Below are 22905 nucleotides of genomic sequence, written 5' to 3'. Positions count from 1 at the left end.
TAAGATATTGTACTGTAATCCTGCACATTTCACTCATACGGCCATACTGTCTATCTCGATTATCTGATCCACAGTAATTACTTAACAAGCTAACTTAGCATTCAAATGTTGCTAAGAAGTAAATCAATAGGAAAAGGAACGATCTACTTGATTTACCAGTGGCATATAAATCATTCATCTAATATTATCAACAAGGAAAAATCTGCTAGTATAAACATCCTAATTTAATCGACATACCTGAACGACTTCATGGAAATCATACGTGCTGCTTCACATCATAATTTAACATATTTAATTCTCCTGGTCTTCTGGGTACTCTGGTGCATTGTGACGAGCTGCTACTTTGATGTGGCTGTGAAGAGCCTCAAAGGCCTTGGCAGAAGCATTTGAGAATCCCATCAATGCCTGGAATACATTGGGGAGGCTAGTTTTCAGGTTGTTAAGAGTCATGGCCTGGGTAATCTGGGCTGCATTCAGATACTTGGCCTTTTCGCTTTCCACCCGCTTCTTCAAGGCTTCAACTTTGGCAGCCTTGAGGATTAAAGGATGCTTTGGGCTCAACTCAGGGTGCTCAACTCCAACAGCAAAGTTCCCTTCAAACCTCTGCTCCATCTCAGCCATTGAATTAAACTCCTTCTGCAACCTTTTCTCAAGCCTATCAATTTTTTTGTGCAATTTCCGTTCCTCTATCTGCTGCAGGAATATCGCGTGGATGGCTGATAAGAAGCTATTAATGGCCTCTGAGGCTACCTGTATGCACATCAGATTAACAAAGGTTACTGCCTCAAGTGACTGTTTCTCCAACACTCCCACTTAGCTTCATTTTAGAAAGCTGAAATAAAATTATAAAACCAAATTGACCACATAGTTTTCACTGTTCGCTTGGATGATCAGCACCTCAGACATATCTGTTGCTCAAACCCAGATATGGCTATGTTGATGATGCAGGACAAACACATCAATGCTATGTATCAGTTATTAAACCCCAACTTTGCATCCATGAGACAGAAAACTATTGCTCTTGTTTAGTTATCATGCAAACCAAGTGCCAAGCTAGTATAATACTTATTTAGTGACAGGAGAAGCGGAAGAAGTAAAAGCTGTATTGAGTTTTGACATTAATCTACAAAATTTACATGAATAGTTCCAATCTTTGAGTATTCAGGAAATAAAGTAATGTCCAAAAGAGTATAAAGCAAAAGTACCTTCTCAGGTAATTTGTCAAAAACAAGCTGCCAATTTTCACAGAGCCTACGAATTGTGGATGAGCAATTACTCCGTTGATGCTCATCCACAAGGCACTCAGTGAGTTTGATCCATCCAGATAGGGTTCTTACATAGTCTCGTTGAAATTTTGTAAGTTTGCAGAAGCTGTTGTACCACGAAGTGACCTCAGCCTCAAGCTGAGCTGTGGCCTGGTGGTGATAATCAGTGGTAAAGTCCATGCTTTGATTATCAGTGACATGATTCAAGCGCTGCGAAATATGGTTCTGAACTTGAAGACATTCATACATCTTTCTCCACATACGCATCAGCCTATGTAGGATTTAAGCAAAGAAAACAAGGTTAAGAGGATGAAACGAAAGTATCCATTCTACATGCTGCTTAGAACATTAACATACTGAGTTTTCATCAATGTCAGAGAACAGCTTAGACCAGTTGAGAATTTTATTTCACAAGTACACAATCACCGCAGAGTTAATTTTAGCTTGTTCAAAGATGGTTCCATGATATGCTTTTTTATTCTAAATTATGGAATCTTACCATGCAATCTCCCTTTTTATTAAACCTTTTATAGGGATGTCATCAAACCTCCTATTCATAGCTTCACACAATTGGATTTGGAATAAACTCAATATTATATGGCTTCCTAAATGCCCAATACCAATTGATTATTTGAAAGAAAATGCAATTTAAACAACTAAAGTATTAATGACTTCATATCATCAAGATGATAATTGTGATTTGATGTTATCAACTATGTAAGGTTCTCCCCCATTTTTAGATAACGGATTAAATTGGTGATTGAGAAGACTAAAACTTCCTGGACAAACTGCAAAGGGTTTATGGAGCTTCCAAGAATCATCTTTCACATCATAGATTCTTTCAGTGGCAAATGAAGATTCAACAGAAGTAAGAGTTGACAATCTCTCTGTAACAACAGCTTTTAACTGCTAGTCACTTTAGTTCACTAAGGGGACAACTACCCACATATGAATTATAGCATAGATGACCCATGCAGTGACAAGCTTCATCAAAAATAGCATGGAACCAACAGTTGTTCACATGGTTTACAGTCATTTTGGTGAAGCAGAGAATTTAATCAGCCAAGTATAAAATGCCTTGCACCCTTTACTCAAGCTCTGGGTGTTTGTTAAATTCAATCTTCCCATTCTACATAAATATGATACAATGCCAGATGATATAAAGAGTTTATAATAGATAACGAAGTTTAAAACTTTTACCCAGAAATTAGCGTAGCCAGCTGAGGATACAGCTCCTCGTCGATGACGTTCAATATGGATGAACAAGTCTCACTTATTGAATGTTGCAGGCGCCGTATGTCAACCTCCAAACTGTCAACTGACAACCGAATTTTCTCAATCTTGGTCCAGTCATGGTTTTCCTCGTCTTGTTTTTGCAGTATCATGGATTTCTTCTCATGTTCCACTTTGGTTCTCTCTTCCTCCTACACAATGTGATTATTTCAGTAAAACATTAAGAATAACATATCTAAAAACAGAAAATAAAGGAAGAACAGTTATCATCACTTAAACAACCAAACCAAGCCTCATTAAGTGCTTGAACACAGGCAGACTAGAAAAGATTTTCCTTTTTCCCCCCTAGACCAACTTAAGTGCAAGAAATTAATTGAAGCTATTAATATACAGCTATTAGCCCCTAAACTTTGTTGGTTGGAGGGAAGTGAGAATCAAAAGAAAGGGATGGAATGAAAGGGTGCGACTGAAAGCCATGGCCATTTCCCATATTCAGTTAATGAAATTAAAAAAGGATAATAATAGCTTTCCTTTTGATAAAAAAAATCTATTCAGCCAAACTGGATGGAATTGGAAGTAGAGAAGATGGTAATAAATCTATAATTCCACATTCAATTCCTTTCTTTCCTTTTAAGTAAACATTCCATAGAAATAAAACATTTCATCCCTTAGATTTTGGTTTCCACCTGCTTTTTCCTTCCTCCTCATAAGATACTTGGCATTTATCCATCATCTTCATCTAGTATCCTAAGAACGTGTTAACAAAAATGTTATAGCAAATGTATTTCTGATCCATTTTTTTCCCCTTCATGTTATTCAAGAATTGCACACTGTGACTATCACGTGATGATCTGCTTAGTTATGAGTCAAATGTCATTCTTACCTTTACTTCCTTGTAAAGTTTCTGCTCTGTTGCATATAATTTTGCAAGTGTGATGCAATGAGCTCCAGGCCCACAGGGTTCACTGGAACCACCCAAAGGGACAGCACCTTGTTTGAATTGAAGTGACCTAGAAGACCAACTCCATGACAAGGCACTAAAGACCTTAGCAGAACTGCTCATGTTCCCTGTCAAATATACAATTATTATAATTTCCAGGGAACTTGTGACACCCATGTCAATCAGTTTCCCAAAAAGAAATCACAGCTTGCTCAACTAAGTAGAAGTCAAAGTTCAAGATTCAATGCCAAAAGAGAAACCAACTATTTACATATTTCCTTGAGCAACTACAGCAAGATCAACGGTACAACAATTAAAACAGAGTCATTCAAGTACAAAAATATGACAATAAAATGAGTACCGAGGGAGTGTCAACTTACAAGTTTCTACCATCAAACTTTTAATGTTAATCAAAATGCATTTGAGAAAAAGATATATATAAATCCTATATTTTTAAAGGAGCAAGCATTTACTTTTGCTTTCTTCGAAATTATGAGGGGGAAAAGAGCCTCCTTTGTTGATGTCCACAAGAACAGCTATTTCCTTTCCACCAGCTGATGCTTTGAGGAAATAATCATCTAACTCCTTAATGATACCATCCAAGGTCTTCTTGCTCCATACTACCATGGCCATTTCTGCAGTGTCTTTAGTACAACAGCTCGTCATTGATGAGTTATCATCAACCAGTTCCACAGGCTGCTGTGGCTTCTCTCGAAGTTTATTAGGAATACCCTCCTCTTCACTATCTTCTTCGTCAAATTCTGTTTTAGTTTCAGCCCAGACTTCCTCTTCAACTTTTTCGAGTGTTTCACACTCTGTCGTCAGCTGCTGATCGGGTGAAGAAGAAGTAAAAGGATCCAAATAATCCCAGACAGAAGTTCCAATTTGAGGAGGTGAAGTACTACTGCCAATTTCATTGATATCTATGTTTTCTTCATGGACAAGTTCATCTCTTTTATCATCATCAACCTTTCGCAAATCAGGACAAAAGGGGGGGGGGGGGGGAGGGGAAGGAGGCAAAGGAGGAGGTGGTGACGGAGGCAATGCTGGGCCACGAGGAGGGGTACTTTCAAGCTCTAATGACTCTGATTCAGTGAATTGCCTAAGGGTTACGCCAGTATTCTTTAATGCCCTCAAATAAGCCAATTGAGCCTCAGCAAATTGTCCTCTAACTCCCACCAACTGTTTCATCGCTCTCTTTCTCTGCCTACAAATCTGTACTCTCTCATCCTTATCAATCCTTGACGTAACACACCCCATCTGTCAATTAAAGGAGTTTCTGCTATTTGCTTTAATTTGAAACTACATCAGAGAGCATAAACACAAATGCAGGATCAATTTTGCGGAGATTAAAACAGAACAAATGCCAAAAATATCTCTTTCCCCGACAGAACTAAAGTTTCCAAATGGGTATGCTTTCTTCAAATGAAAATTTCAAAACAAGTAAGCTAAACCAAAAGCACTCTCCTTACACTGGAGCTGACAACAATATTTTTTTTTTTTTAAAAAAGACAAGCTGAGTGCTGACATTAAAGAAGCACATGCATACCTAGAGAGCTACAACAGAAATGTCCAAACGGGCTAGTGTGTTCACTGATTTTCCAACCAAAATTGACCTCCATATACCCAAAGATGAAAAACCATCATCCTCAAATCCTTTGCTTGTACCTAACACTTCATGCATTCCCAGCCATTTCAGCTGATTCGTGACTCTCAAAAGAAGACAAAAGATACGCCACCCAGCTCTAAAAATCAAATATTTACATCTCCCAACAAACAAACAAAATAAATAAATAAGGACAAAGGCTGCAATAAAAATAGTGAGAATATTAGAAAATAACAGTTCAAGGGAAGTAAAGAAATCAAGACAAGTCACAAGAAAACAGAGGATCCAACTGACTTGGAAACTGGCAGAAAAATGAAAGCAACAGCTATCTTGTTTTCTTGTCACTGCTAACTGCTAAGTGCTAAGATTACAACGTAAATGAGGTTGGTTTCTATAGTTTGAAGAAAAATTTTCAAGTTTCGACACCGAGGGAGAAAAAGAGAATCTTTTGAAAGGGAAAAGTTTCAAAAGCCCCGGTCTCAAGTGTGAGTTTTTAGCTCAGTGTTCACGGGTCAGAGCTCGAGAACCGAGTGAAGTATCCAAAGTAGAAGGAAGCGGGCGCATGTTAGCAACAAGCTGTTACTTTGTATATGGATATTCTTGTTGATGAAGCTAAAGCAAAACCAAATGCAAAGCAAAGATTTTGATACACTAGTGCCTAGTGGCAAATTATTCAGACAGAAAAGAAAAGATTACATGTCACGACCATCGAGTAGTTATGTCATTTGCATGCTTTACATTGATGACTTTTACTGGTTAGGTGTGCACCTTAGCAGTATGGCCTACCCAGCCGCGGAAGTGCGTATTTTAGCATGCGTCATTATTATGTACGTTGCATCGGCAGCGAAGCCTAACACGCGATTGGGCTTTTCCCCATTTTTTGTTATTTAAATAAGATGTAATAAAAGTTTGCGACCCTAAATTCAATAATGAAAGAAAAGAAAACATGTGTTATATGCTTTTCTTAACTTTAATATTTAACAGAGTATCGTACGTCTTTTTATTAATTTTTATATTTTATAAAAAAATTAATTCTATTGAAAATTTGAATACATATACCTGAACAATACCTAAAAATTTATCAAGTAAAAATTCAAAATTGTACCGCCATAAAATATGCGTATATTTTAGCATGAAGAAAGAGCGCAGCTTAGGACGATGGGAAATGAGTTTGACGTGTCATCAGCAAAAGAAAATCCAAGTTCCAAAGCCTAATCCCAGTTTCAACACAGCTGGTTGTATACTTTCTTCTTCTTCTTCTTCTTCTTCTTCTTCTTTTTAATTCTTTTTTCTGGCTTTCTAAAAAGCACTTTAATCAAAAGCACGTTTCTACCTACCTACTATTAAGATTTGGCTTTATCTTCTGTTGGCTTTTGGCTCTTTTTCCATATCATCTCGCTGGCCTTGCGTGATTACTTAGCTTTGCTTATTTGTTGTCGTTTCTTCTACTTAAATATTTAATTTTCTTCTTTATTTTTTTTTTCTCCTTGAGAATCTTAAATTTTTAAGTTGACTAGGAAAATTCAATTAGGATCCTGCGATTGTAATAGGTTCGGAATTTAAATTCGTAATTTTGTTTATTTCAAAATTGAAAAAGTGATTGGTTTGAAATTGAGAATTGAATGAGGGTTATATAAAATTTGATTGAGACATTGTTTTAAAAATTTGGAGTGGGTCTGAGCTAACAGATGAATACCGCCAACAGCATTTTAATTTTTTAATATTTGCTAGGGCAAATCTTAGGTGCAACTGTGGCACGGTGCCACAGTTACACTTAAGGTTTGCCCAAATAGGATTTGCTGCGCTGGGGCAGCTCATTAATTTTCAAAAGGGTTATAATTGGGCTGCATCAATACCGTGCCACAGTTACGGTTTGCCCAAAAAGGATTTGCTGCGCTGGGGCAGCTCATTAATTTTCAAAAGGGTTATGATTGGGCTGCATCAATAACCCAGAATCATTAAAATGCAGTTGGATTTGAACCTGTCTTTTGAGCGTCAATTAGAAACAAGGGCCTCAGCTCCCATCTCGCGGGCTTGCCTTCCATAACAGGCCGGCCTACCGGCCTCAAGCTTGACCCGCCCCATCTAAAGACACCTGGCTGACGGACAAAGCTTGAGGCCCGTCAAAATGAAATAATTTAGTGAGTCGACCGTACCGATAATATTATTAGCGCTTTATCAAATGACAGAATTACGCGGATTAACCAAACCATACCGTGTGATAATACTATTTATCATGCCGTGAGTATCGTTACTCACTAAATTCTTATACATATTTAAAATTAGGATTTTTCTATAATGCTGTATGTACTTTTACAGCATTAATAGTGCAGTTATTATAAACCCTTTGATTTGAGTGATTTAATCTTAGTCATTCATTTAATATAATAAATAAATAAGTAATTAATTAAAAGCTAGCAAGTAACTTGTAAGTTGTAGGTAAATATTAGTTTTTTAATTTTAAATTAATATTAACTTTATAGCATTTAATATAAGTTATCAGAACGAGATGCATCTAATCCAAGTCGATCATCGAGTTCATGATCATGACCCTGCTGCTTGGTCAATTGAGATCTTTCCGACAGTACCACATGAAAATTCATTTTGTCGAGGAGCTGCTGAAGTTGTACAGGAAGAAACAGAATCCAATCTCTCTAGCCTGACCGGTACATTTCTCCAGGTCGCCGCCCACCAGGGTCTGGCCGCGTTGGCAGTCGAATTTGGCGGTGGCATTCTCTGCTGGAGAACGGGAAAATTCTCTTGTGCTCCGTGGAACTCTGTAGTGCAGCTGGATTCATTGCCTGATGTGGTGGTTATATCTTAGAACGTAGAGGCAAAGCTAAATTGGCTTGCTCAGATTATGACAGGAGTAGGAGGTGTTTCCACTGCCAATAGATTTATAAATGGTATGAAAAAAACTACATTAATAAGTGTGCAAGATCATGTGAGAAGGAACTCGTCGAGCTGGAGATGATCAAATCAAGGAAGGCATTGAAGGGCGAGGCGGAGAGAAGGAGAACAGAATCAGAGGCTGAGATGACTCAGATGACGATGCAAACTCAATTGCAGATCGTCCTTTGTTGAGGGGATGAATTCGAGTCGAAAGAGAAAGTGCGATGAAGAAGATGAATCACGAGTTTCTCAGAGGTAAAATTCTTGAACATGTCAATGGTTAATCATTCAGGAACTTGAGACACTCTTCAAGAATCCAATTTCCTTCAAGAACATGAGAGAAAAAACCAATGGTTAAATTTATGCGATAAATAAAGAGATTGTATTTTATCAAAATTTTATCTCTTTTTTTTAATCTAAAACAACCTTTTCAACCGGTTTGTTAACCGATTATAGCATTTTTTAAATGATTAAATTTTTCATTAATAAAAATAATGTGTACCGTTGATTAGATCTAATGGCATATATTTCTTACACTATTGATGCTGTAAAAAAATTACGGTATCATAGAGGGACCCAATTAGTTATTATTTTCTTCCCTCATATGTGTAAGTACGAGAGAATAAAATTTGTAGTTGAAATAGTTTATTGTCTTTAAAATAAATACCCAAATTGATTAATAATACGTCATTGGCCATATCTTGTAACAACATAAAAATCCGCTCCCTTGAGTGTAAATGTTGAATTTTTATGGGCAAAATTTTAATTGAGATATATTTAATATCATTTTATTAAAAGAATTTTAATACTGTTTAAGCTTCCTCATTTATTAAATAAAAACATGCAATTCTTGAGCATATCAAATTAATTATCATTGCAGGGGTTTTTGGATTGGATTTAAACGAGACAACTGAGCACAGAAGTCGAAACCGGCTGTCACGATCTGCTCCAATGGCTTGACCTCGGCCCCTTCCTCTGCCCCTTCCTCGAGCTATGTTGTTGTAACAAGAGTAACAGTGGGAAATAATGATAGAACAGTTGATAATATAATTAAGTTTGTGAATTTTCTCGATGCCTTTATTGAATAAACTCTTTTGAATTTATACACTGCAAGACTCTGTATCTTAACAATGAAAGCGCAACTGATAACTAAAAAATAGCAACAATAGCTAAAAAAATGGCAAATAAATCATACTTGTGCACATTATTCGGAGTAGTGGCCAACTACTTTGACTGACTCAATAGAATATAAATAAAGTGCTGCAGACTCGTAACATTCCTCCCCCCTTGAATAGGTCCTTGTCCTCAAGGACTCTTAAAGTGAGGGAACCTTGCCATAAAAGAATGTTCTTCTTCCCAGGTAGCTTCTGACGCTGGGAGACCATCCCATTGAATCAACATTTCACACTTGCGTCCTTTCCTACGGTGTTTCAGAATTGCTGAAGGTTGGGGCTGAAGTTCTCCATTTTCATCTGCTACGGATGGAAGGCTAGAAAGAGTTCGATCTTGGGCACCCAGTTGTTTCTTCAAGAGAGAGACATGAAAAACAGGATGGATTTTACTTCCAGGCGGAAGATCGAGACGATAGGCAACTAATCCAATTCTCTCCAACACTCGATAAGGACCATAAAAGCGGGGTGAGAGTTTGTTTGACGATCTCAGTGCCAAAGAGGTCTGTCGGTAGGGCTGCAAACGTAAATACACCCAATCCCCCACAGAAAATTCTCTTTCCACTCTTCCACGATCATATGCAGCTTTCATTCTTTCTTGTGCTTGTTGGAGTTGAGTCCTTAGCTCTCGCATGACCCGATCTCTAGCTTGCAACGTCTGGTCTACGGCTTCTACTCTAGCTGTTCCAGGAACATAAGTTAACAAGTTAGGTGCAGCTCGCCCATACACCACTTCAAAGGGAGTCTTTCGAGTGGAAGTGTGAGGACTAGTGTTATAACAGAATTCTGCCCAGGAAATCCAGTGAACCCACTCGTTTGGCTTGGCACTTGTGAAGCATCGCAAATACATTTCAATAGTTCGGTTTACTGCCTCAGTTTGCCCATCCGTTTGCGGATGATAAGACGAGCTGAAATTGAAATGAGTGCCCTGTAAATTGAAAAGCTCCTTCCAAAAAGAACTCAAAAAAGTGGAGTCCCGATCACACACAATTGATCTCGGCATGCCATGAAGCTTAAACACATTCTCAAAAAACACTTGTGCCACCTTAGGAGCAGAATAAGGATGAGACATTGGAATAAAATGAGCATATTTAGACAACCGATCCACTACCACAAAGAGAACTGATTTTCCTTTAGATGGGGGTAATCCATCAATGAAATCCATCGAGATATCAGACCATACCTCCATTGGAATAGGTAAAGGCTGAAGAAGGCCCGAGGGTGATTGATGATCAACCTTGTGACGTTGACACACATCACACTGTTTAATATAATTCTTAAGCGTCTCCTTCATGTGCTTCACAAAAAAAACTTCTCTGATTCTGTGGAAGGATTTGTAAAACCCCTCATGACTGCTATCATGGATCTCTTGGATGATTGCTGGAATTAATGGTGAGTTTTCAGGTAAGTAGATCCGTTCTTTGAAGAATAATATGCCATCTCGACTCTCCCAAGGTCCCACTGCCTCGCCTTGCTGTAGATTCTCATGTATTTGTTGTAACTCGGGATGCGACTGATTTTCCTCTCGAACCGCCTCTAACCATTGTGGTAAAGGGCAGGAGATAGAATTGATTTCGCCTTGCACGTCCCTTCTAGATAATGCATCTGCTGCTGCATTACTCTTTCCCTTCTTGTATTCGATGGAAAAATCATATCCCATCAGTTTGAGTAGCCACTTCTGTTGAGGTTCTGTCATTATTCTCTGCTCCCACAAGTATTTTAGACTCCGTTGATCGGTTCGGACTACAAAATGGCGTCCCAACAAGTACGGTCTCCATTTCTTTACTGCTAAAACCAGTGCCATCAGCTCCTTTTCGTAGGTAGAGAGTAATAGATTTTTTCCTTTCAAAGCAGTGCTAAAATATGCAATTGGTTTCTGTTCTTGCATTAAAACAGCACCTAAACCACTCCCAGATGCATCACATTCAATAATGAATAAAAGGGTGAAATTTGGCAAAACTAGTACGGGAGCATGAGTCATGGATTGTTTCAACAACTCAAAGGCCATGTCTGCTTCTGAATTCCAAAAAAAAGAATTCTTTTTCAGCATAGACGTCAAGGGAGCGGCTATGTTGCCATAACCTGCAATAAATTTTCTGTAGTAACCTGTGAGTCCCAGGAAACCTCTTAATGCCTTGACAGTAGTTGGTTTTGGCCAGCCTTCCATTGCTTTAATTTTGTCAGGGTCAACCTTTACACCTTCATTACAAATAATATGACCCAAGTATTTAACTTGGGTTTCCCCGAATTGGCACTTCTCCCTTTTAACAACTAGATGATGAGCTCGCAAGATCGAGAAAGTAATTTGAACATGTTTTTGATGGTCAGACCATGATTTACTATAAATCAAAATGTCATCAAAAAAAACTAGGATGAATTTACGTAAATGAGCTTTAAAGATATCATTCATGAGGGACTGAAATGTAGAAGGTGCATTGGAGAGCCCAAAGGGCATTACCAAGAATTCGAAATGTCCATGATGGGTTCGAAAGGCCGTCTTATGCACGTCATTTGGGTTCATGCGAATCTGAAAATAGCCTGACTTGAGGTCCAGCTTTGTAAAGAACCTGGCACCATGCAATTCGTCTAATAGTTCATCGATCACCGGAATTGGAAATTTATCTTTCACAGTTTGTCGATTAAGTGCTCTATAATCCACACAAAACCTCCAACTCCCATCATGTTTTCGTACTAATAATACTGGTGATGAAAATGGACTCTGGCTGGGACGGATTATCCCTTGGGACAACATTTCTTCCACCAATCGCTCAATCTCTTGTTTTTGGAAATGTGGATATCGATAAGGACGAACACATATCGGCCCAGTTCCTGGTTGAAGAGGAATTTGATGATCTTGGGAACGCGAGGGCGGCAGCCCTATTGGAGTTTCAAAAACATCACGAAATTCAGTAAGTAAGAATCTGAAATCATCATTTTGTGTTACCTCACTGGTTGCTGTTGGTTCTTTATCCACTGAAATTGAGCAAAGTTGTAAAATGATCCCACGGCCTTGGTTTTTCCTCAATGTTTTCTGAATTGTGTCTCCCTCAATAGCTTTAAGTTCGGAAGTAGTAGCACCCCGTAATGTCATCTGACGCCCATCTTTAGTAAACTGCATTTCCATTTTGTCAAAGTCCCAAAGGATCGGTCCAAGGGTGCATAACCATTGTGCCCCTAACACCGCATCACATCCTTCTAGAGAAAGGAGGTAAAAATCTGCTTCAATCTGAGTCCCCTGCAATTGCAACTGTACTCCCTTACAACGACCTGGACTAGTCAATTTCTCCCCATTTGCAACTACCACACTGAGCAGACACCCTGGCTCTGGCTTAAGTCCCGCAATTTTTGCAAATTTGTGATGGAGAAAATTGTGGGTTGAACCAGAATCAATTAAAATAGTCAAAGAGGCTTTACCAATACTTGACTGAAGTCGCATTGTTTGTGGAGATTGGACCCCAGCTAGAGCATGCAAGGAAATAGCGGGAGTCTCTTGTGTATCGTCTTTCTCCTCTTTATGTTCTTCTAGCTCGTCCCCCTCTTCCGCCTCAATCAAAAACAATTTTTTACATTTGTGCCCAAAGGTATACTTCTCGTCACAATTATAGCACAACCCTTGTTCCCGCCGACGTTGGAGTTCTGTTGGGGCGAACCTGCGAATTGGTAGTGTGCGGACAGCAGTAGAGTTTCTGGAGAAATTTGTTGTGCCTAATTGTGTGTTAGAATTCCGTCCAAAGGAAGAGATTGGTGTATTCGTAAGTCTTTGGGTCTTAAATTCATAAGTTCGGGCCAACCCAATCGCTGCACTTAAATTTGGAGGATTTTGTACTCGCACATCAGTTCGTAACCCATCTTTTAGCCCACTGATAAAACACTCAGCTTCTTGTTTGTCTGTTAAGTGACCTGCTCGTGCTAGTAACCTTTCAAATCGAGTTTGATACTCTGACACCGTTCCTGTCTGTTTAAGCTTGCACAACTCACCGAATGGATCTTCATATTCAGTGGAGCCAAATCGCTCTAACAAGCCTGCCTTTATGCCCTCCCATGTCACAAGATGCCCTTGATTCTTACGACGTTGGAACCATAATTGTGCATCCCTTTCCAAGTGATATGCTGCTAATCGAACCTGATCATTAGGAGTTGTTGCTTGAAAATCGAAGAATTGCTCCGCCCTGCAAATCCATAGTGTTGGATCTTCAGAGCCATCATAACGTGGAAAATCCAACTTGGTAAGCTTTGGAGCCATCCAACCACCCACTTCACCGAAACCACCCTGTCCCGGTGGTCCCCGATTCCTATTGACGGACCCTTCATCCGGCATGTTTAATCGGGAGTTCATTGCTGTCATCATCTCCTCCATCTGTTTCAGAAGTCGTTCTTGCCCAGAACTAAGGTTCTCTACCTGATTCTCAAGTCGTTGAAGGCGCTGATCCTCTGCCATTGGTGGCTCTGATACCAAATTGTCACGATCTGCTCCAATGGCTTGACCTCGGCCCCTTCCTCTGCCCCTTCCTCGAGCTATGTTGTTGTAACAAGAGTAACAGTGGGAAATAATGATAGAACAGTTGATAATATAATTAAGTTTGTGAATTTTCTCGATGCCTTTATTGAATAAACTCTTTTGAATTTATACACTGCAAGACTCTGTATCTTAACAATGAAAGCGCAACTGATAACTAAAAAATAGCAACAATAGCTAAAAAAATGGCAAATAAATCATACTTGTGCACATTATTCGGAGTAGTGGCCAACTACTTTGACTGACTCAATAGAATATAAATAAAGTGCTGCAGACTCGTAACACCGGCGTCGTTCGTGCCGCCTCGAACTCCAAGGCCCATTTGAGACTCGATAATTTAGTAAAAGGCAAGCAAAGAATCCTTCCCCAAACTGATTTATTTAGAGAAAAAAGGTCTTCCTGATAAGTTTGAGTCTTTATGAACATAAAATAAGCCAAATCTAATGACTACTTCTATACCAAGAAGAAAATACACGTGTATTTTGAAAATTTTAAGGCTAGGCTATGTATACTATGGTCCAAAATACACAGACAATAAAGAGGTCTGCAACTGCAAATGCTGATTGGTCCCCCAAGCAAGCATGCATGCATGCTTATTGTTTTTAATACAATTTTTTTCTGCCATTGGCGATCATGCGCACGACAACACTTTTTTTAATTTTATTTTTCTTACGAAAATATGTGTATGATAGTTACCATACGGCTTCTCAGTAGTAGCCATCAATAGCATGCAATTGATATTGTGTCTTCGACAGCGTGACGAATCTATTATGTGATTGTATGTTGTGTCGTCGATTAATTAGCTGTTAAAAATAATTTTATACATGATCACGAACGGACGATGATACATACTCGCATATCACAAGTTCGGGAATTAGGTAAATTATACAAGAACATATGGTGGTTATATTAGGTCCTATGGGGATGGTCCTTGCTATATATGATCGCCAATCTACCCCACGGAACTTAAATAATATAAAAACTTTCATGATCAATTCTTCATAATTCTGGCCCCCCCTGCGTAATCATATTCTAACTCCTTCAGTCAAGAAATAATGAGGTTCAAGTTGTCTGATTCATGCGTTAATGTTTCGTCGTGGCTATAATTCTAATGTTCTTCGGTGTTGCAATAATTTGCAAAGGAAAACAAATTAAATGCAACCACTAAATTGACGCTAGGTAAACGTCCTTTTTAAATCATTAAATTGGTAATCTGTCTTCTTAATATTAATTAATATGTTGGTCTGACATGTATTCAGGTTTTTAATGTTCTTTATTACAAGTTTAAAGAAAATTGTTATCTTACATTATTATATAAGATACATGATTCTTCCACAGTCGTTGAATGAAAATTCAACGGTTGTGAAAATATAAGATAATATATCATGTTATTTATACAATCGTTGAATTTTCATCCAACAATTGTGGAAGAATCATGTATGTTACATGATCATGTACCATAACTAAAGCCAAGTTTAAATTAAATATGATTATAAATCTGAATTTATTCTCTTAACATAGCCATTTATTAAACATTTTCCGTTAAAAAACTAAAATGACATTGTTATTTGTTTGCTTCGTTTTCTGTCAATCATCAATTCAGATCAAAACTTGCATGCTAGGAAGTAGCTAGGAAGACACTTCATTAGCCAGTACTCAATTGTCCAGTTCCATTTGTTTGATGTAATTGCTCCCATACCATACCATTCACTTTTGACTTGATCTCCACGCATAGACAAATTGTCTCATTAAACAATTCCTCTATTTGAACTTTTAAGGCTGGCCCGACACTTTTGCCTTTGTGGATCGACTATTATTCGAGTTTATTCGAGTTTATTGTATTGGGACCTGTCTATGGTGCAGATTCTGTAACAAACATCTCCCGTCATCCCACCATCCGATTGTCTATTGTTTAGTTTCTCACTCCACATCCAACCACATCCAACGGCTGATGCTGCAGTCTGTAGCTTACAGATTCTGTAAGCTAGTCAAGTCCATTATTATTGAATATATTGACAGTAAAATCACAATTTATTGTAGTTTGCATCTTAATTTAGTGAGTATAAGATTATATTATAGATAAATTTTATCGTGAGACTTGTTACTCACTCAACTTGAAGACTTTTTTATATTAAATTCTAAGTGCTTATTATGTATCTTAAGCTAAACCGTTTTCATACAATTTTAAGACTAAAGTTCTTATGTTGTTCACTTTATTTCAATTAGATTATTTTCGAGCCGCGTATTTATTTTTCGGCCCACTTCTCGGGCCTTGACTACATCCATCAAAATACAAACAACTTTAAAATTAAAAATTATGAAATTAAAAATTTAGGTAATCTTGTATCGAATCCACATGACCACATCAGTTTTGAAGTCAGGTTTCACTAAAGGTCAAAATTTGTTCCACTAGCAGTCAAAATCTTACAAAACAAAAGAAGTTTCTTCCGAGCAGTTGAAATTCCAAACTTGCCCCTGCATCGCATTAAAGACTTGTAACAACCGTACCCAAGACAGCATTTATCTCTGTCTCTACTGGCTTTGGTCCCAACTCTTGCATGGAAAAATAGACTAATAAATACAAAATCCTCAAGTCAAATTTTCTGCCCCGTAATCTACTGGAAAATATATCTTACTTGCTTAATAATCAATCAATCAATTATTAATTTTATATAAAAAGCCAAGCAACGGCACCCACATGGCCCAGCTGGACAGAGCAACTAGCTGTGGCCTCAAAGCTAGTCATCGAATTAAAAAAAAAATCCCCTTAATTAATACACAAATTAATTAAAATACATAGTCTTCGTTACTGGTCAATGCATTATGATGCATCACTGTTAAAGTTTTTACCAGAAGCAAATTCCAGGACTAAGTTCGAGGCAATGAGTGGGATTTAAGCTAAAGGGTCCCACATGAACGCATGTGTGAGAGTTGATTTCACTTTCAGAGCTGCCATTAAGTACCCATGTTGAGATTTTCAATCCATTTATGGCTTTGCATATCATAACTTCAAACACTTTATTATTATTAATTATTATTCTCATGGGGGTTAGAAGAATTTAGACAACAGTGGTTTTTTCTTTATTTATTTATTTCTTTTTTAAATGATGGGCATAAGTGGTTTTGGTCCCTTGTGTCTTACAAAGGTTTTGTTTATGGAATCTTCTCCGTGAGGCTTGAGGCCGAGATGAAAGGGTTTTGATTTTATGAAAGGAAAAGTGGAGGGGTTGACCAAATTAGGAAGTTTGGTGGTTTTAGGCTGAGAATTTAGTGCTTCTTCTGAAGTTGTTTTATGGTTAATTTTACATGGGATCAGAACTGGGTTTCTGAAAAGATTAACCTATTGATTGACTTTGGGGAAGTTTTTTTCTGAGAGTAGAGCGGCCTTGTGCTGTTTTCTGGGCTTGTTTTTTACATAAATGTCATAGAAGAAGCTACATTTTGGTGCTCTTGCTACAATTTAGAAGATGAAGTCTGAGGAATTTTGGGTTGTTTTCTCAACGTTTTTGTGGGTAAATTTGGTTTGAGAGTGGCGTGCACTGTGCAGGAGCAAAACTCAACTCGGATTGTGTGTTTGTTTGTGGAAGTGCTTTGGTTTGGGGTATTTTAGGTTGTATTGTTCTTAAGTTAGGTGTTTAGCTTAGCTCTTTACTTGAAGCTCTATTTTTTATTTGATCCCAGCCTGCATCGTCAGAAAATGGCTTGCGTGAAACTGGGATCCAAAACTGATGCGTTTCAACGGCAAGGACAGGCATGGTATGTAACTCTCTAACTCGGCTTCCATTTTCTTTTCTGCGTGATGTATTTTCTCTGTGAATTCTTATGTAATTATTAACTCTTATCTTTTGGCTGAGAATTTTTGAAATTTGTCTTTCTATTTTAGTCAAACTTGGCCATCTCTTATAGCAGTTTAATTTTGGTGGAGATTCTGTTTTTGTGTCCTTCTAGATTCCTGTATCTCCATAACAGAGACAGATTTACATGTTTCATTTGTGATATGGATCTGCTAATAATAGCTGTACATACATGACGCTGAAAGCTCACCTGCAGCCCTGCACTTACATTTGCCCCAGGAAAAAAAAAAAAAGTTTTGGTTTCTTTTATTTTGAAGCTGCAGCTTAAATTGATTGAACAAAAGGATAATATGGATATGCTATGGAGATTGAAGTGTAGTATTAGGTGAAACCTTATCAAGTTTCAATTGGTTTGTTGAAATAGAGAGAACTACTTGTGGTTGATGGACCTACTAAATCCATAACAACTCTAGGGCTTTGGAAGCTGATAGATGGTTCTGTTTGCTCTATGAAAGATTGTCAATTGCCTAACAACTTATTAGACATTTGATTTGACTCTTAAAGAACACTTGATATGTCCAAGGTCATTCCAATCTTAATGACAGGTTTTTTAGCACTTAAGTTACATGAGGTAAAAAAAACTCTGCTTCGGAGGCACGATAGGCTTTCTTTGCTACAGTCAAACATCCATTTCATGGGAACATTTATAGATGACAATTAGGTTCAAGGACAGCAATATTATAATACATGATACATGTCAGAATTTGAAAAGAATGTATATATAGTCATATTGGAAACAAATGCTTGTTGGTTAGTCTTTAACCCATGGATCATGGAAACAGAAGAATGATTGGTTTTTTCTTTCTCCTTTTTGTCTCATTTCTGAAACTGAAGAAGGATTTTAGAGACCTTTTGGTGAACTGTCTTATACATGTTATACCCTTGATGAAATTAAGCAGAGAGATAACGTTGTAATAATTCTAGTTGTCATGACTGCAAACCTTCAATTTAGGACAGAGATTTGTCCACTTTAAGAATAACATGATGAAGACCCGTCGAGATATGTGGTTGAGTCAGTTTATTATATTGAATATTGTCTTATGGTAATATTTGATTTGATGTGGGATTATTTTAGAGATCTGTTGACTTTTATTGAGAGTTCATTGCTTAATGAATGTTACTTCTTATAGTAAGCAATTCTTTTTTGATGAATGTATTCAACTCCCTTTACTTTGCCTCAGTGTATGCGTGTTATTCATTTTCTTGTATCTTTCATAGTGACCTTCTTGGCTTGTATTTACTATAGGTTCTGCACATCTGGTCTTCCTAGTGATATAGTTGTTGAAGTTGGAGAGATGTCCTTCCACCTCCACAAGGTATATTTATCTTACCTTTTTCATGATGTATAAGTATTAAAATCAATTGCTTTCTTGATTTGAGGAAGTCATGCATTGGCAGTATACTGAATATATATCTTCAGTTTGGTGTACATTATGTTTTGCTTATATGACACATAAAAATCAATTTTCGAGTTACATATTTCATTACAAGTGGAACATCTGTGATCAAATTCAGGTTGGGGTTGGATTTTTGACAGATGAATGGGTCTATTAGCCCGCTTGCTAATCCTAGTAAGATCGGGACAATAGCATTATATTGCTTCTGATATTTCTATGCCTTTTGTTTCCTGTGTCTTTTGCATGGCCTGTGAAGCCCCTGCTCTAATTGTTTATTTCATATACCTTTTGTCCATCTTTTAATGCAGTTCCCATTACTCTCTAGAAGTGGGGCTATGGAAAGATTGATTGCAGAAGCATCTGAAAAGGCAGAAGAAAAATGTATCATAAACCTCCTTGACATTCCTGGCAGGGCCAAGACATTTGAACTAGTGGCCAAGTTCTGCTATGGTGTGAAACTTGAACTAACTGCCTCAAATGTTGTGTACCTACGATGTGCTGCTGAGCATCTTGAAATGACAGAGGAATATGGCGATGGCAATCTTATTACACAAACAGAAACCTTTCTCAATCAAGTAGTCCTTCGAAACTGGAAAGATTCTCTAAAAGCACTGCAGACCTGTGATGATATTCTCCCTTATGCAGAAGAACTTAACATTACAAAAAGGTGCATTGAGTCACTAGCTGTGAAGGCATCTACTGACCCAAATTTATTTGGTTGGCCTGTTGTGGAGCATGGGGGGCCTATGCAGAGCCCTGGTGGGAGTGTCTTGTGGAATGGGATAAGTACAGGGGCTAGACCAAAAAATTCAACTTCAGATTGGTGGTATGAAGATGTATCAACATTAAGTTTACCTCTTTATAAAAGGTTGATTGATGTCATGGAATCTCGTGGTATTAGACAGGAGATAATTGCTGGGTCCCTTACTTTCTATGCAAAAAAGTACCTACCTGGGCTGAACAGGCGTCAGGGTGACTCAAGCACCCGTCTTGCACCAGTGGCTTTGGGGGCCCCTCCATCAGAAGAAGAACAAAAGCTTTTACTAGAAGAGATTGATAAGTTACTCCCAGTGCAGAAGGGCCTAGTCTCCGCTAAGTTTCTTTTTGGTTTACTTCGAACAGCCATGATACTTAAAGCAAGCCCCTCTTGCATATCCAAGTTAGAGAAGCGGATTGGAATGCAACTTGATCAAGCTACTCTTGAAGATCTCTTAATGCCCAATTTCTCTTATTCCATGGAGACACTTTACAATGTTGAATGTGTTCAGCGGATTCTAGACCACTTCCTTGCAATGGATCAGATCACAGGTGGAGCCTCTCCTTGTTCAGTTGATGATGGACAGTTGTTGGGATCACCTTCATTGACACCAATCACAATGGTAGCTAAGCTGATTGACGGGTACCTCGCAGAGGTTGCGCCAGATGTTAATTTGAAGTTACCCAAGTTTCAAAAGCTTGCTGCTACTGTTCCTGATTATGCCAGACCCTTGGATGATGGTCTTTATCGAGCTATAGACATATATCTGAAGGTATTGATGAATTTTCAGATTAAAATCCTGAAAAATGTAGCTCATATCATTAGTTGCTTGTTCTGTTCATTCAAATTGACTCCTTAACATGACTTGAATTAGAGGTCACATTATCACTCGCGTCAGACCAAAAACAAATACCATCAGAGCCTGGATATAGATAACTTTAAATAGCTAATTTAGTTTCCACCTTAGAACCTTCTACACGTATCAATGTAGTCTTTGCTTGTTTTGGGACATTCTTGCTATCCTGTTAGCCTTTAGAACTATGTAACCTGGAGCTGCTTCTCTTTCTGCCAACCTATAACAACTTAATTTTCCTAAACTTTGATGGGTTTAATGTTGAAAATTTGAAATCAAACCCTACCTAATTTTACCCAGTAGTTGACCTAAATGTCCTATATGCATGCTTGGATGATAATGGGTCTATGATTGTGAGTGGTCAAATCAACACACTTACTGCAACATTGAATCACATTCTGAGAATCTTAGCAAAATATGAAAACAAGAAGCTGTAAAGGCTTGTAATTAAGCACAGGACAGTATGGTACACATATTCTAATTTTCTTCTTGTTGTCATACTTGCAGTCACACCCGTGGTTGGCAGAGTCTGATAGAGAACAACTTTGCAGGCTGATGGATTGCCAAAAGCTATCATTGGAAGCCTGCACCCATGCTGCGCAAAATGAGCGGCTTCCCCTCAGAATAATTGTCCAAGTCTTGTTTTTCGAGCAACTTCAGCTTAGGACTTCCATTGCAGGCTGCTTTCTTGTTTCTGATAATCTTGATGGATCAAGGCCATTAAGAAGCGGTTTTGCTGGTTCTAACGAAGGAGGGTGGGCATCAACTGTAAGGGAGAATCAGGTTTTGAAGGTTGGAATGGATAACATGAGGATGAGAGTTTCTGAGCTTGAGAAGGAATGTTCAAACATGAAACAAGAGATTGAGAAGTTGGGTCGGGGGAAGCCTTCTAGCACTTGGGGTAATGTGTCAAAGAAATTTGGGTTCAAGTTAAAATCTCAGATGTGCAGTGCTCAAGAAGGCTCTGTTAGCAACCAGAATAATCATAGTGGAAAGCTTGAAAAGGTGAAAGACCGGCATGGAAAGCACAAGAACAACTTGTCACCAGATGGGTAACCTCCCTTTTCGTCCCTCGTCCTGCAGAGTTTTAATTGTTTGTAGTTTCACTTCTAAAAATTCATTGCAAAACTAAACTTTCTTTCCCTTGGTAGAGTGTCATCCCTGTTTTATATCTTTTTTTTTCCCCCTTGTAACTGTGTTTCATGTAAGAATATGCACATCAAAAAGGCTTTATTAGTCTGCAGTATGAAAATTGCACACATTGAACCTGCTTTTTCTTTTTCTTTGAATGAGTTTTCTCATTTAGTTCACTATGCAATTGTTGCTTCAGCAACCTGAACTTTTACAATAACCATGTGGGCTTCCTGTATGGTGGTAACAGGAATTTGATATATTGATATTATTCTAAGGTAGAATAACTTTCCTATAAGGGTTCCTTAATGGCATGTTTGGATTGAAGAAAATAAAGGAAAGAAGAAGAGAGGAAAGAAAGAAAGGGGGGAGAAATAAGGGAAAAATAGATGATTTTATGTTAAACTAAATAATAAAATTAAGGTTGGCTCTCTTTTTTCCTTATTTTCTTTCGCCCCTATTCTTTTCATTCTTCTCCTCTCTTCTCATTTCTTTCAATTAAATCTGGATTAAGTTATTAAAGTAAGGACAAGTTAACAGATTTAACTATAGAATAAAATATATTATATTGGAGTGTGTGTTTTATTTATCTTTTAATTTATTTTTATTTTAATAACTTGAGAAATTTCTTGTTGTATTTCTTGTTAGATAATGACTTTGTAAAGATAAATGAGTACCCGTAATAAGAATAATTAATTACATTAAATGTGTTAATGTTTAATCTCTTCATCATATGGATATGGTGTTGTCATAGACTAGGAATTTTCAACGTAATGCTTCCAATATGTGCAATTATTCAATATTTCTGTATTATTTAAAATTTTGGATTTCGGACGTTCTAAGTTTAAAAATATTTGCTTTGAATAGGAATTGTGGAAATTGGGACAGGGGATAATCGTTGAATTGGCTGCGGCCGAAATCTTCAAACATCGGATAGAGATCAAAAGAAAAAGAAAAAGAAAAAGAAAAAGACAAGTGTGATCTGATCTTACAAGGGCAACATAAACATGCCTTTCTATCTATTTATTTATTTATTTTTAAAAAGAAGGTAAAATAATAATAATAATCATCGTCGTCGTTGTTTAAGTGGAGATGTGGCAAAGGTGTTACTGTAGTAGCATCAAAATAACAACATTTTAATGGTTTAGCAACGCTTAAATGTCACATTGTCATGGGCATTCTATAAACAAAAATAGTTTTGATGACAAACAAAAATTTAAAAATTAATGAAAATTATTGATATTAATAATTTGATGCTACAAAAGGAATATAATAATAAAGCATACTGAAAT

At 37.6% G+C, this 22905-nt stretch overlaps 2 protein-coding genes across 8 annotated transcripts; one reads left to right on the top strand and one right to left on the bottom strand.

Moving 5' to 3' along the window:
- Positions 1-27: 27 nt before the first annotated feature.
- LOC102624454 (hypothetical protein) lies at positions 28-6391 on the bottom strand. Of its 7 annotated transcripts, none has more exons than XM_052434626.1 (6): positions 6150-6391; positions 3912-5244; positions 3382-3566; positions 2466-2689; positions 1206-1536; positions 28-750 (listed from the first exon to the last, which is right to left on the bottom strand). In XM_052434626.1, exons 2-6 carry the CDS (start codon positions 4696-4698, stop codon positions 292-294), a joined length of 1986 nt encoding a protein of 661 aa, XP_052290586.1. In that variant the 5' UTR covers positions 4699-5244; positions 6150-6391; the 3' UTR covers positions 28-291. The 7 variants fall into 7 exon arrangements, with proteins under 7 accessions (XP_052290586.1, XP_024950414.2, XP_024950416.2 ...); XM_025094646.2 differs by having other exon boundaries at positions 3912-5183; XM_025094648.2 differs by lacking the exon at positions 6150-6391 and adding an exon at positions 5813-6092 and having other exon boundaries at positions 3912-4740.
- Positions 6392-16456: 10065 nt separating this feature from the next.
- On the top strand, positions 16457-21750 carry LOC102626064 (BTB/POZ domain-containing protein At1g30440). The gene is made up of 4 exons (XM_006468217.3): positions 16457-17377; positions 18722-18791; positions 19181-20401; positions 20990-21750. Exons 1-4 carry the CDS (start codon positions 17319-17321, stop codon positions 21536-21538), a joined length of 1899 nt encoding a protein of 632 aa, XP_006468280.2. The 5' UTR covers positions 16457-17318; the 3' UTR covers positions 21539-21750.
- Positions 21751-22905: the final 1155 nt, after the last annotated feature.

This window comes from Citrus sinensis, chromosome 2 (genome assembly GCF_022201045.2).
Source record: "Citrus sinensis cultivar Valencia sweet orange chromosome 2, DVS_A1.0, whole genome shotgun sequence".
NCBI lineage: Eukaryota > Viridiplantae > Streptophyta > Magnoliopsida > Sapindales > Rutaceae > Citrus > Citrus sinensis.
This window is presented reverse-complemented; position numbering and strand designations above follow the sequence as displayed.

What these genes read in the sequence shown, in the direction of transcription:
- LOC102624454 (XM_052434626.1), bottom strand. Translation starts at nt 4,698, where the DNA reads ATGGGGTGTGTTACGTCAAGGATTGATAAGGATGAGAGAGTACAGATT. An exon ending in TAATTTCGAAGAAAGCAAAA is followed by an intron (nt 3,567 to 3,911) that starts GTAAATGCTTGC and finishes TATATTTGACAG; the next exon opens with GGAACATGAGCAGTTCTGCT. An exon ending in AACTTTACAAGGAAGTAAAG is followed by an intron (nt 2,690 to 3,381) that starts GTAAGAATGACA and finishes CACATTGTGTAG; the next exon opens with GAGGAAGAGAGAACCAAAGT.
- LOC102626064 (XM_006468217.3), top strand. Translation starts at nt 17,319, where the DNA reads ATGGCTTGCGTGAAACTGGGATCCAAAACTGATGCGTTTCAACGGCAA. An exon ending in TGTCCTTCCACCTCCACAAG is followed by an intron (nt 18,792 to 19,180) that starts GTATATTTATCT and finishes CTTTTAATGCAG; the next exon opens with TTCCCATTACTCTCTAGAAG. An exon ending in CTATAGACATATATCTGAAG is followed by an intron (nt 20,402 to 20,989) that starts GTATTGATGAAT and finishes TCATACTTGCAG; the next exon opens with TCACACCCGTGGTTGGCAGA.